Genomic DNA, 13,157 nt, shown 5'->3' on the forward strand with positions numbered 1-13,157 from the left:
TCCAAAAAAGTCGATTTCAAAGAAATAGCTTTATATGAAACATCCTAAAGGCCCTATATAAAAACACCTCAGGCACAGTGAAGGGATACAACCACCTCTCTCCATTGTTCCATTCGAGCAGTGGGGTTAGGCAGGGTTGCCCAATCTCACCATTCCTCTTCAACTTTGCCATCAATGACATTCTGGAAACAGCTCTGATGAATGTAAGTAATGGTGGTGTGGATCTGTTGCCTGGAGAAAGACTTCTCGACCTTGAGTATGCGGACGATATTGTCTTACTGTGAGACATTGTCCAAGCCATGCAATTCACACTTAATCAGTTGGCAATCAGTGTCCGTAGGTATGGTATGTGCTTTGCACCTTCGAAGTCCAAAGTATTTCTGCGAGGCTGGCAGGATTCTAATTCTGTACTCACCTTGCATGGTGAGCAGATAGAAGTAGTCGAGAAGTTCGTGTATCTAGGTAGCTGCATAAGTGCTGGTGGTGGCGTGAGTGATGAGATCAATGCAAATATAGTGAAAGCCAGAGTGGCTTATGCCAATCTGGGCCATCTTTGGCGCCTTCGTGATGTAAGTCTGGCTGTAAAAGGTCGGATCTACAACGCATCGGTGAGAGCAGTTTTGCTCTATGCTTGTGAAACCTGGCCTCTCCGAGTTGAGGATGTTAGACGACTCTCTGTGTTCGATCATCGCTGTCTGAAGGATTGCTGACATCCAGTGGCAACACCATGTTAACAATGCAGAGGTTCGGGATTGTGTGTTTGTTCTCTTCAAATTCTCATTGTTTTGTGTGGCGCATATATATTTGGTGCCCTCTTGTACCAATATTTATGTGTTCAAATAAATAAATAAATAAATAAATCTGAGATGTGTAAGAATCGGTAGTTCAAAGCAATTACAAGAACGTTTTATGTAGTAGAACGTCGATTAAAATTCACAAATAGGCATTTATTCTCTGTATTCGTAATAAGTAGGCTTTTTCATCTAGTCACCTCTATTTGCAACTAACAATTCATCTGTTCTTCTGAAGCGAGGTAAATAGGTTGCAGCCAGTGCTTAGTTTCAACACAGGAAAACATATTCCAGCATCGTCGTACAAGGATGAGAGGAAACCGGTTAGGAGTTTGATATTGAACATTTAATGACTCTAATCACTGCTTAAACCGGGTTGGTGGACACGGATCCACCTATGGGAGTTGGGAAACCATGGTCCCAAACCAATCGTGTACATGGGCTCCACGATCCTGAAGAAACAAATGGCGTATGAATCAATTGTCGGTCACCGGCTACCATGGGACTGGATCTCCTCACGATGCTTCACTCACTGTCTTGTAGATCAGACCTTTAGGTCAAAGACTCGAGGTTTGGCCCCCTAAGAAAACCATCTGCTTCGGTTTGTGCACCCGGACAGTATCACATCCCACACACAAATCAAGTGACTTGTGTGGAGCATATGTATTCGGTGCCCCTTTATACCAATATTTATGCGTTCAAATAAATAATAAATAAAATTTTTGTATACCATAGACTAGCATTTATGATTACATCGAAGCACTGCGAATTCCTTCTTCATCTCTCCACGAAAAAGTTACCATATGTATTAACCCGAGGTTAGTCAATCATTCAGCTACAACGAAGGGCCAGGTACTTATATGCATCGGTTCAAGTTGCCATCCCTCATTAGCACAACAAGATGGACACCAAATTCATAGAACTAGTTACTTCAATAGTAGTATTATATAAAGGAAAAATTGAATATAAGGATATAATACAGGGAGAGGGGGAAGAATTAGTTCGTATAAAGCAATTTTAATCTCACGGTTTGAGAAAAGATATAGAATGTATACACTTACGTCATTGTGATCAATTCTGAACCACGTCACACAAAGTCTACAACCATTGGTTACGATGGACACGCGGACCCAAACCAAGCAGTCCGAACCTACCATCATGGCTCAGACCAGAAGTTAGTGGCTTCAAGGATTGATACCAAGTTTGTTTTGACACCCATAACAATCTTCCAACCGTCTCCAACACTAGTCAGCATTGCCCGTCGTGGTAATCGATGTTCAGACATACGTAACACGTGGCCCAACCATCTCAGTCGATGAAGATTCACAACCTCATCAACTGATTTACTATCACTCCCTAAAATTCTGAGTCCAACCTCACTATTACTTACCCGGTGATCCCAGCAGATGCGAGCAATATTTCTAAGGCATCTGTGGTCAAATACCAGTAACTTACGAGTATCTTCTACTCTTAGTGACCACGTTTCGCAGCCGTAAAGTAGAACAGAACAAACTGCCGCGCAGTATACTTGTCACTTAATTGATAGACAGATATCTCGCCTTCTCCATAGGTAAGTTCGCAAAAGTCAAGCGAGCTTTCTGAATCCGTGCACAGATTCTGTCAGACATTAACCTATTAGGGTTGATCAGACTTTCAACATAAGTGAAGTCATCGATGCAGGCCAGTCCTGGGGCAACGCCTTGCATTTCGAGGGGGGAAACACATCCTAAGCATCCTGGCATTGTTGCTCAGTGCTACCAAAAGACTCTGAATTCTATCAGCGACTTCACCAAACAGGACTATGTCATCTGCGTATTCTAAGTCGATAAGTGGACCTCCTGGAAGGAGATCAATGCCCGAAAACTCAGACGACGAGAACGTCATTTCCAGCAGTAGGTCTATGATGGAATTAAACATAAATGGAGATAGTGGACAGCCTTGCCGGACACCACATGAGGTTGCAAGAGCAGATGACAGTTCGCCATAAGTTCTGACTCGACCGGCAGTGTTCGAGTAAAGAGCCTTCACAAGGTTTATGTACTTCTGAGGTACACCTTCCAATGACAGACATTGCCACAGAACCCCAGTCAGTAACAACGTAGGACCTCATATGTACGTATATCAGTTTGAGTTGCCACACCACATTAGCACAGAGATGAAGTTGTCGATTCAAATCCCATAGTGGTAGAGGTGGTAAGAGTATAAGCAGTAATAGGAAACATTAGGGTTTGAAGATGTTATTTAAAGTGTAATCCAGTGAAATAAATTTAGAAAGAAAATAAAGGACATGAATAATTCAGAAGATTAGAATTTGGGAGGGCACAAAGAGTGGATGCACCTGCGCCATTGCAAACGATTTTGAGCCATGTATCGTATCGTGAGCCACAGAACCTCTCGATCTCGGAGTCAAATGCTGCTTTTAAGAGTCAAGAAAGACCACCATTGTCGGAGGCCGTTAAACATGCCTGAGTTCTAATACCTGACGAATGGTGAATATGTGGTCGATACAGCCATGACCATGTCTGAAGCTAGCCTGATTTTCTTGTGTTTGCAGTTCAAGAGTCCTTGTTAGGCGCTCAATAATTATTGAGGCTAGTATTTTAGATGCTATGTTGGTCAAACTAATCCCTCTATGGTTATCATAGGATGATTTTGAATCGTTCTTATATAGTGGGACAATCAATGATTGCGATTAGTTAAATGGGATTACGTCCAACTCTCACATTTTAGTTAAAATATTAGTCGATCTGATCACTACAAATGGACCACCATTCTGGAGCCAATCCATCTGAACCAACTGTTCTTCGTCGTTTCAGATCAGCTATAGCGTTTTGAACTTCAATTAGAATCGGAGGACCTACTTCAATATTCCATCAAGGCTGTTTGGGAATGGTGGGGTAGTTGTAGAGTAGCTGAAGGCCAGCTGAACCGCTCCTTGAAGTGTTCCACCCATCGTTCTAAACGTCTGAGCTGGGAGCAGATAAGAATGTCGTCTTTTTCTGAGATCACCTCACTTACACTTCACTTCTTAATTCCAGTTTTTATTAGTCTGAAAAGTTATCTCGCGTTACCTATAGCCGCTGCCTTTTCCATCTCTTCTGCTTTCGTTGCTTACCACTGCCCACGGTCGTTCCTCAGACTTTTGGTTGATCTAGATCTGACTTTTCATCGTGTTCACAGCCTGATGGGGTAAGTTTACGAGAATCTATCAGTGCAATAGACTTATTAGAAATCCACTGATTTTTCGTGATTTTTTGGTCTAAATCACTAATAGATGTCGCTGCTGTTTACACAGTTGCTTGTATATGTTCCCAAGCAACATCTGGGTCAGCCTCATTTTCAGAACTACCTAAGTGTGACCTCAGGTGTTCCTGGAATTTACTTTTGGCTTTCTCGTCACTGAGCTCAACTCTGATGAGTCTTCTTAATGCGATTTTTTGCGTCCAGTGAGGGGCGAGTAAATGCGTACTCTTATTAACGCATGACCGGAGTCTAAACATGTACTCCGAGGACACTGTGGTGTTACAGAGTCACAGATGAGGCAGCACTCATCGACTAGATTCCCATTAACGTCTTGTTAAGTTTAATGGCTCGATAAGGGTAAGGTACAATTGACGGGGTAAACTTCTGCTATAAAATAAATAGCCATGACTGAGGATGTTCCTAAACTCCAGTGGTCAACAAGTCCGAAGTGAAGTTAAGCGGTAGTTCTCAATTACGTTATCACCTCAACCTTCCCATCAATGGCATACTGAAGATAGCTCTGAATAAAATATGTGATAGCGGTGTAGATTTGTTACCAAGACTTTTCGACCTAGAGTATCCTAATGAGTCTAAAATGTCACTAATCCGCATTTTGAAGAACCGATATATACTTGTATGCAGATGTCATACATAATACATGTTAGCGATTTCCCAATATTACTAATGGTAACTGAAGACAAACGGAAAGTCAATGGTCGATCAAATACTTGAAGCCCGAATAATAATGGATGATACGTCTGGCCTTAAGCAGTCCAGAAATAGCATAAAGATAAAAGATTCATGTATTACACAACATTTTTAAAAATGACTTGGTAATTTTCATACAAGAGAATCGGTATATATTCCTAACTACATTAAATAGTGTATTACTTCTAAATGTGTATTTAAAAGGATTAGTGGATTATTGGTCGTTAGGTTTAACTTTACATAAACTACGAAAATTAAAGAACTAACTTTCCCGTCCCATCCAAGGGGTAGATTCTTAGGGTTATAAGGAATATCATCATCCTCTTCATTCTGACCGTTTTCTGCACCTGTAGCATCCTTATCTGCATCTGTATCATCTTCATCTCGTTCGAATCCTATTCGTGCCTGACGACGTTGTACGTTCTCAATAGTAGCTTCGCGATGTTCTTTGACCAGTTCACTGAGTCTGTATATTCTAGCCTCTAGTGTAGCGATTTCTTTTAGCTTTTCAGATAGCGCTCTATTAATAAAACAAAGTAAAAGTTTAATATTATCGCTATCACAGGAAGAACACTGAAACAGATGTAGCTTATGGGACTATTCTGCGAAGAATTATTGGTTATATTTTTATAGCACAATTGTCATTGCATCCTTATGATCTCCCGCTTATCAGCTATCGTTGGGTAAATAAATTTTCGTTCCTTGTTTTATATTCTCTAAGTTATTGTTAATCAATTATGAACCTATTACCTAGTTTCCATTTACTGATAGTGTAGTTATGCCTACATTGTTATTTCGCATTTATGTTGGTAAGTAGTCAGGCAATTAATTAATATTAAGATGTGTTTCAAGTTATGAACTGAATTATACAACGGAAATTAAATTGTCCGTTGTGTTCTTGTCCTATATTGGTTATTGAGTAAGCGAGAGTGAAAAGTTTCACTTGGGACTAATAAGAGTTAAGTATTAGTCTCAGTCGTTATCTCACTATCATTGGCTTGTTGATGAAAGGTAGGTCATTTCGCGATTTGCTAACACAAAATTATTGGTCCTTACAGGGGATGTAGGCGAACTAATCATCAATCGGAATAATTAGTACAGCTGATCCCACGACAACGCTTCGGCTACACAAAACACGATCCAATTCAGGAACCCTATTTTTTATCGTCACATCAATTTCTAACTATTTAAAAGAGGGATATTACTTACGGAGGTACATGTCCCCATGCAGCTGTCTTAGCGAAACCTTTCGTCGACCGTTGCTTTGTAACAAACAGATCTGCAGGTAACTCTTCGAGTGATTTACCTTTTGTAGCCCATAAGCGACGAGCTCTTTCCTCCAAAGTTCCACCACATTTTAAGCCCAACGCGAGTAACGCTGACTTAAGCCTATCAAGTCCAAGTGAAGCAAGTTCTTCCCAGGCTGTAAAAGCGGTCAAGTCCAAATGAGCACCTCCATGCGCTAAGGCAGATGCTGCCTCACGACCCCAACCAGGAAATGTTCCTTGAGTCCATTGTGTTTCGAATTTAGCAAGCGCTTCTTTAGTTTCCTGAAGGTTCACAAAATTGGATAAGTAACACATGAACATATTTTTAAATAGTTAGAGTTGGAAGTAATAGTGAAATGTAATATTGTAAGTTAGCTCACCTCCTCTAAATCCACTATAGGTCTGGCACGCGATACGAAATTTTCAAGATAACCAAGCAACTCTTCGAGGTAGCTAGTAACAAGTTATAAAATACGTAAAGGCACTTACGCTTTATATGCTATTCCCTTTTTATCACGAGATATATCATACAACCGGTCGAAGAAGGAGATATAAGTGAGATAATCTATGCGCTACATAGAATTGATGACCATTAAAACCACTGAAAGTGACTTACTGGAACACCTTTTACATTCAGATATTTCTTATACACATCATGTAAATCCAGATAACGACCATAGCCTTCCTCATCTGAAAAGTCAATAAGTACAGCATTCGCTTCTTCTGGTCTTTCTCTCATTTCTTTGTACTTTTCAAACTCGGCAGACATTGGGACACATATCTTATTAAGTAACGATTAGCAGCGACATTTTTCAAGCAAATTACCTCGCCAGGATGCTTGCGATGAAATTCTTTAATCTGCTTTAATCTATCATAAAACTCGTTAAATTCATTTGGACCGGAAAGTGTTTGAATATCAGCCTTGCGTAGACTATAGGAAATTATATGAGAAAGTAAAATATAGACTTACCCATCTTTATCTTCATACAGATCTCTTAGTTCTTGTGTTACATCAAAGTACCTCTATAATCATAAAATACAAGTAAATACCTCACTTACATCATACATAAGTCTTAAACGAAGCTCTGAATTTAACTTTTCTCTATGCTAAAACAAAAATCAGTTGATTGAACAACAGCTTACTGTGGTTGGATTATAAAGCATTTCTTTTGTCAATTCGTTTATTAGTCTTTCCCGCTCTTCGTGGATGCGACGTTGCTGTTCAAGCACCGTTTCCATATCTGATTGTTATTTACTTGCTGTAGTAGTTAAAAGTGAATATTAAAAATTTAAAGCAATTAGTCCCTTTGATAAATTTCGATAATGTAATAAGAAGACGAAGATTACCAGAACTATATGATATATTAGCGCAATACATTTCGAACAAATTCAACCCCCCTTTGTGTATTCAAAAACAGTTTGTTCTCACCTTAAACCTACCCTGGTAATATTGGCTTATTATCCAGAGTGAACAAGTTTCAAATTGTGTTCACATTATTATTATTATTATTATTATTATTATTATCATTATCCTTGTCTCCTCTTACCCTATTTCCAGTCTAGTTGACTTTTTATTTTTATATATAAATGTTCTTAACAAGTATATATGTGGTCAGCTTGTTCGAAATGTATTACGCTAATATATCACATAGTTCTGATAATCTTCGTCTTACTATTACATTATCAGAATATTGAAAAGAAATATTTCCAAACAGAAATGGATTTAATAAAGCTTTCAATAACTTCCTTTTTAGATTGTGAATTTAAAAACCAATAGATAACAGATACCGAGGAACTGACAGGTTTACTACATTTTTTTGTCACTACCATTAACTTGTGTATTTAAATTATATAATTATACAACCCCTGGTTTCAAGCTCCAGAATACATAGTCATTTATTGCCAATCTTATAGAATCTACTTTTGAACATAATACATAATTGTAACTCCCTTCCATACCATCAGTGTTTTGATCTTTATAGTTTTTGAAACTTTGAGATTTATAAATATTTGTTTCTACTTATCCATAACATCTTTCTAAGTCCATTTAATTTGTCAGTATATAAACTAAATTGATATAAAACCTGAAAGAATCAGTACAATGAGTAATCATGATTTTAATTTCCAACGATATAAAAAATATTCTGCTTTTGTCGTAGAATTAACGATATTAGAGGGGACGCATGTAAAAAGTCTTAACTAATGTCTTTACCGTGTTTTACTACTCTAGTGACTTCATAAGTAAAACCTTCGTTATAGCTTCAGTTTCTAATTAAAAATGTCAGTGCGTTAGTACATCTTTATTCAGTCGCATCGAATTCTATTTAATGTTTGCTTAGGTTGATTCCTGTTGTCTCATAAGAAACTATTAATCGTAAAGAGAAACATTTGACTAGCACTTTCACTTGGGTAGCTGATCGCCAGACCAAGAGTCAGGTCGAGTTATGCAAAACGAAGACTCATTTGAAGGTACTCGGGGAAGCCCTGGTAGCGGCCCCCAAATGCCCTGGTATGGCCGAGAGTGGGGTGGGCCCGCCCTCCCTCTCGAAGTGCTCTCACACGGCCACGCGTATATAGCCTCTGCCAGGGAAGTCCTAATCATTGCCTTCTCCTGGCGGGGGTGTTGTTTACGAAAATGAGAGGACGAAAAGCGAATTTCCGGCGCTTTAACCGGATTCCAAACCAATGGTGCACATGAGCTCCAGTATCCTGAGGGAACAAATGGCGTATGAACCAATCGTTGGTCATCGGCTGCCATGGGACTGCATCTTCTCACGATGCTCCACTGCCTTGTGGATCAGACTTTAGGTCAAAGGCTCGGGGAGTGGCCCCCTAAGAAAACCACCTGCTTCTGTCTGGACACCCGGGCAGTATCACAGCCCACACACACAAATATGGTGTGGCGCGTATATATTTTATGCCCTCTTGTACCAATATTTGTGTGTTGAAATAAATAAAAAAAACTCGGGGAAGCAGCAACTTGTTGGTTTAAATCATGAACTGATCGTAGCTAGACAACCACTAAAATACAGTTTGAGAGGAATAAATGCGACCGATATATGAAGCATTAGAAATGACAGCTAATTCGAGATTTGAATAAACCGGAAAAACGATTTGTACGCCCATAAGGTACCATGATTAAAATAGGCAAAACTAGCTTTTTGTATCTGTGAGGAGGGTTTATTAGCCAGCAACTCATAGGAGCTAATAGAACTTCAAAGTAAGCTGAGTTGCTAGGACACTCAAATAAGTCGCTCTCAAAAGCTACACTAATTACTGCTATAAAGCAGTTCAGAAACGTCCTTCTACATCTTGCGAAGAAAAACTTTAAATGCTCTTTAGGTATAGAGTAGAGTCCAGAATATAGTATTCTAACTTTTTCAAACACAACTTTTACTTAATTTTGAAAAGGGGTGGTAAAATCATCAAGACCCCACATTGTTAGATCAGTAGGAAATGACCACCACACAACATAGCACGGTAAACGACACGTAGTAGTCAGACCTTAGATTTGTCACTATATGCTGAAAATAACAAGACCTGACACAAGATAAGACTTGCGCGTTGAGCTGAGGTGTACTGGCCTATGCTACATCTATAAATACAGGAAACGATTATATACACTCAGACGAACCATAAATCACGCAGTAAAGTAATGATTGACGCACGTTATTTAGGGCCCTCGTTTGTTGCGTTCTTACTTACATAGCACACTGATATGAATAAAAAATATTTAAGCCAGTGATCATCATACATGAGTTTCCTCAACTTTGAGCCGATGAAGATATAAGCATTCACATAAATACGGTTTATTGTAAGCTTTAGGCCAATATTCTCCATTTTATATGCAGAATCTAGATCATAAACTCAATTTAAGGAGCTATTTGCCTTTTTGTAACTACACTGCTCAGAATTTTCGTTGCTTCAATCATAAACAACATACCAAATAAATAGTACGAGACAAATTTGATGATATACCCAAGTAGACCACAGAAACCAAAAACGCGCTACTTTGGACTAGGCATTCAATACCTTACAAGTGCTGCTAACAGCTAAGAGTGGGGAAAATATTTCTTTGAACAAATTACCGTAGCTTATCGCAGTGGATAAATAATAACTACTTATAGGTGTGGGAATATAAGTCATAAAAAATGAATATATAGTAAATAAATATAAGATATAGTGATAATTCTCATTTTTTGTTGTAGTGAAAGAGTCGGCTGGCTTCTGCGCCGATGCGCTCAAAGACATCGTTCACAAACGAGTTCATGATCGACATTGCTTTCGACGAGATACCAATGTCAGGATGAACTCGACGAAGAACTTTGTAGATGTATATAGCATAACTCTCTTTCCTCCTCCTCTTCTTCTTCTTATCAACCTTCGGCAGCTTAACCTTCGACGCTTTCTTCGTAGCCTTACCAGACACAACCTTAGGAGGCATCACTTTGTAGACGACATTTGGTAAATAAAGAAGGAACGAATTGAGTTCAATTCATCCCCTCTTTATTTGCCGAATATATGATAGTGCTAATCATAAATACACTTCTCTTTTATCCCGATGAGTAGAAGAATTGTATCCCTGGCGTTTCCTAACTTGTTGTAAGTCGCTTCTTCAAAGTCAGTAAAAAACTTATATTTGTAATTAACTCTCTTCCCAATGCTCAATTTATTGGAAACTATCAAATCCATCCTTGGTATTGATACCTATACAGTTCTTAGTTTTTATGAAGACATTTAGCTTTGTTTTTAATGGTTCAGAGAAGTTTACTCGAGCTAAAGAAAATGGGAATGGGTTCATTGACTTGACTGGCCCTCAGGAGTATACAGAAGCCTAAAATTAGCATGCCATATTATGATTTTAAACTCCGTGCAATATTTTAATGGTTAGTGTTAGGACAGTATTTTATTGTCTTAGATTTTACAATCAAGATTAACTTGAAACGATATATTATTTATCATTTCACTTCGTAATAACCTTTCCAGAAAAAGAAGGTTCACGTCAGTTTTACGGGAGTGATCAGTAATTTACGACAGGTGTCTACAAATTAGATATAGATATATAGATGTAGAGGTAACTGCAGAGATACTCAACATTCATTTTGGGAAGATTTAGGCGAAATGATAGGTTTTAACAGACTGAATAAAGAGAACCTTAACAGTATTGCTAAAGCAAGAAATATTGTTAAGTGTGTGAACTACAAACATTTTTAGTGTTACTTGGCAGAATGAAAGATCCAGTAGACACATATATTCCGAGAAGAACAAACTGACTTCCAATGGATAGATCATGTAGTAACAAAACAACATGAAATATCATTTTTGAACAGTCAGTAGAATGAAATGTATTCCTTTACATCGAACCCCTAATTATACGAGAACGCTGGACGGCATGGATAGGAGAACCATGTAAAGTCCTCTTCAGAACTTTGGAGAAGGTTGTCACAATCACACAGAACACTTGCAAGGGATTGATTTGTAGTCATTTATGAAAGGCAGCAACCAGAGGCATTTCATCTGTAGATATGTATCAGATAAAGGTGCCTGCTTTGGCCTTTTCTCCTCCACCTGGCTCGAATGCGTTGGGGATCTTGAGCACGGCTGCATGACTGACATTTTATACTGTTCATCCCGCAGGTGAAAACAGTCAGTATAGTAGAGGCAACGCCGAAATGTGTTTCAACACACACAAGTTGGAAGCCAGACACTGAAGTGCGACACAACGAGTAATAACTCAGCGACACGTGATAGCGAAGCTTTGAACGAGGCGGTGGCTCTCTTTGTGTGTCTTTGCAGAGTCACTGACAAAAATGAGAGGCCTATGAAGATGTCAAGGTATGGATTTAAAATTAGAGGAGACGTTATTACATCAAAAAATATCTGCAACTCGGAAGACCAGTTTTCCAAGATCATGATTTTAACCATCTTAGTTAAAGCAGCTCCACTGCACAAAATTGAAACTTGCAGAAATATCGCGACCAGGCTCTGACCTCCAGGAATTTTCGTAGTTGTGTTCTGTCCGTTTCTACATGACTTGTTTCAAATCTTTCGAGGAGGTAATTAACAATAGTTGCGTATGATGGCAAAGAAAATCGTATAAAATGGTACTTGATCATATGGAAGGAGTTCCGCCGAATTATCAGTTCAAAATAGAGAAAACATATATGAACGACACTACCTTTAACAATTACAGTCACTGAGTAATGTGATCTTTAGAACCTCAGAAGAACATAATTGAGGTGGGTACTGAATAATAAATATATTGTAATGAGGAATAAATTACATAAAGTGACCACTCCTGAATTTCCGAGCCACACTATGCCGATTAATTGTTATCGACATAGTCAAAAGGTTAGATCTACTCAAAGCCACTCACCTGAAACGGCCTGGTAAGAGGCGGTCATTCTTTATTTCAGTTCGTGTGTGTTGGTTATGTATTCGTTGAGTTGCATGGATTTTAAGTGCTTAAGCGGTCTTTTGCCGCAACGAAATCACAAAATCACTGCAGAAAGCATTGATTAACCGTTCTCTGCTTTGTAGTGTAGACGTTGACTCGATTGTTGCTTCGTATTATGATCTGGGATACCAAATGCCCTAGTAAACCTAACCGCCTTTGTTGAAGACTTGATAAGGCCCAGAAAACGACGTAATACGCGTGAGAATAACTTATCAATATTAGATACATGAACGTTTTGTGAATCGCTGCATTACATGAAGTTTTAAGACGAAACGTAAATAACCGGTAGGTTTTAAGCTCTCAACTTAAATGTCAGTAATACTTTTTGCAGCTGGTAAAGTGTTGTCGCAATGATTAACTTTTTTGTTTAATGATTACTCAGTACTGTTTACAGTGCTTTATGTTCAAAAGATAACTTAGTCGATGTCCGCTAGACGTTTCAACGTATAATGGTGAATAGGCACTTCGGAAGCTGGGCCGCAACTGATTGTGAGCTAAGTGGATTGCAACAAGTTGTCCCTTTTCGGACTACTCATACACATTACATTCATGTTGAAAGTAAATTGGTGAAGGACATGGAATTTAAGTATATTTTCATGGTGTTTCAATGCAAATTTGGTTATACCCCTGAACCACAGGGTTTAGCAATGAATTACAAACCGTGACATTTAAGGTCTAAGTCTCTGAACT

At 38.7% G+C, this 13,157-nt stretch overlaps 1 protein-coding gene across 2 annotated transcripts in view; it reads right to left on the reverse strand.

The window, feature by feature from the left end:
- Nucleotides 1-10,038, reverse strand: part of SF3A3 (Splicing factor 3A subunit 3) — a 40,726-nt gene extending 30,688 nt beyond the window's left edge. Inside the window, exons 1-11 of one of the 2 annotated variants that reach the window (XM_035731522.2) lie at nucleotides 9,954-10,038; nucleotides 9,765-9,913; nucleotides 7,154-7,269; nucleotides 7,070-7,117; nucleotides 6,981-7,033; nucleotides 6,836-6,941; nucleotides 6,627-6,791; nucleotides 6,500-6,582; nucleotides 6,391-6,463; nucleotides 5,952-6,292; nucleotides 5,010-5,262 (exon numbers count right to left, since the gene is read on the reverse strand). Coding sequence is in view for 1 of the 2 variants with exons in the window: in XM_012945527.3 (XP_012800981.1) it covers nucleotides 5,010-5,262; nucleotides 5,952-6,292; nucleotides 6,391-6,463; nucleotides 6,500-6,582; nucleotides 6,627-6,791; nucleotides 6,836-6,941; nucleotides 6,981-7,033; nucleotides 7,070-7,117; nucleotides 7,154-7,249 (1,218 nt within the window). In the remaining variant the exon portion in view is untranslated. The remainder of the gene's footprint in view (nucleotides 1-5,009; nucleotides 5,263-5,951; nucleotides 6,293-6,390; nucleotides 6,464-6,499; nucleotides 6,583-6,626; nucleotides 6,792-6,835; nucleotides 6,942-6,980; nucleotides 7,034-7,069; nucleotides 7,118-7,153; nucleotides 7,270-9,764; nucleotides 9,914-9,953) is intronic. The other variant, XM_012945527.3, reaches the window with a different exon arrangement.
- Between the last annotated feature and the right edge of the window lie 3,119 nt (nucleotides 10,039-13,157).

The sequence above is a fragment of the Schistosoma haematobium genome, chromosome 1, assembly GCF_000699445.3.
Source record: "Schistosoma haematobium chromosome 1, whole genome shotgun sequence".
Taxonomy (NCBI): domain Eukaryota; kingdom Metazoa; phylum Platyhelminthes; class Trematoda; order Strigeidida; family Schistosomatidae; genus Schistosoma; species Schistosoma haematobium.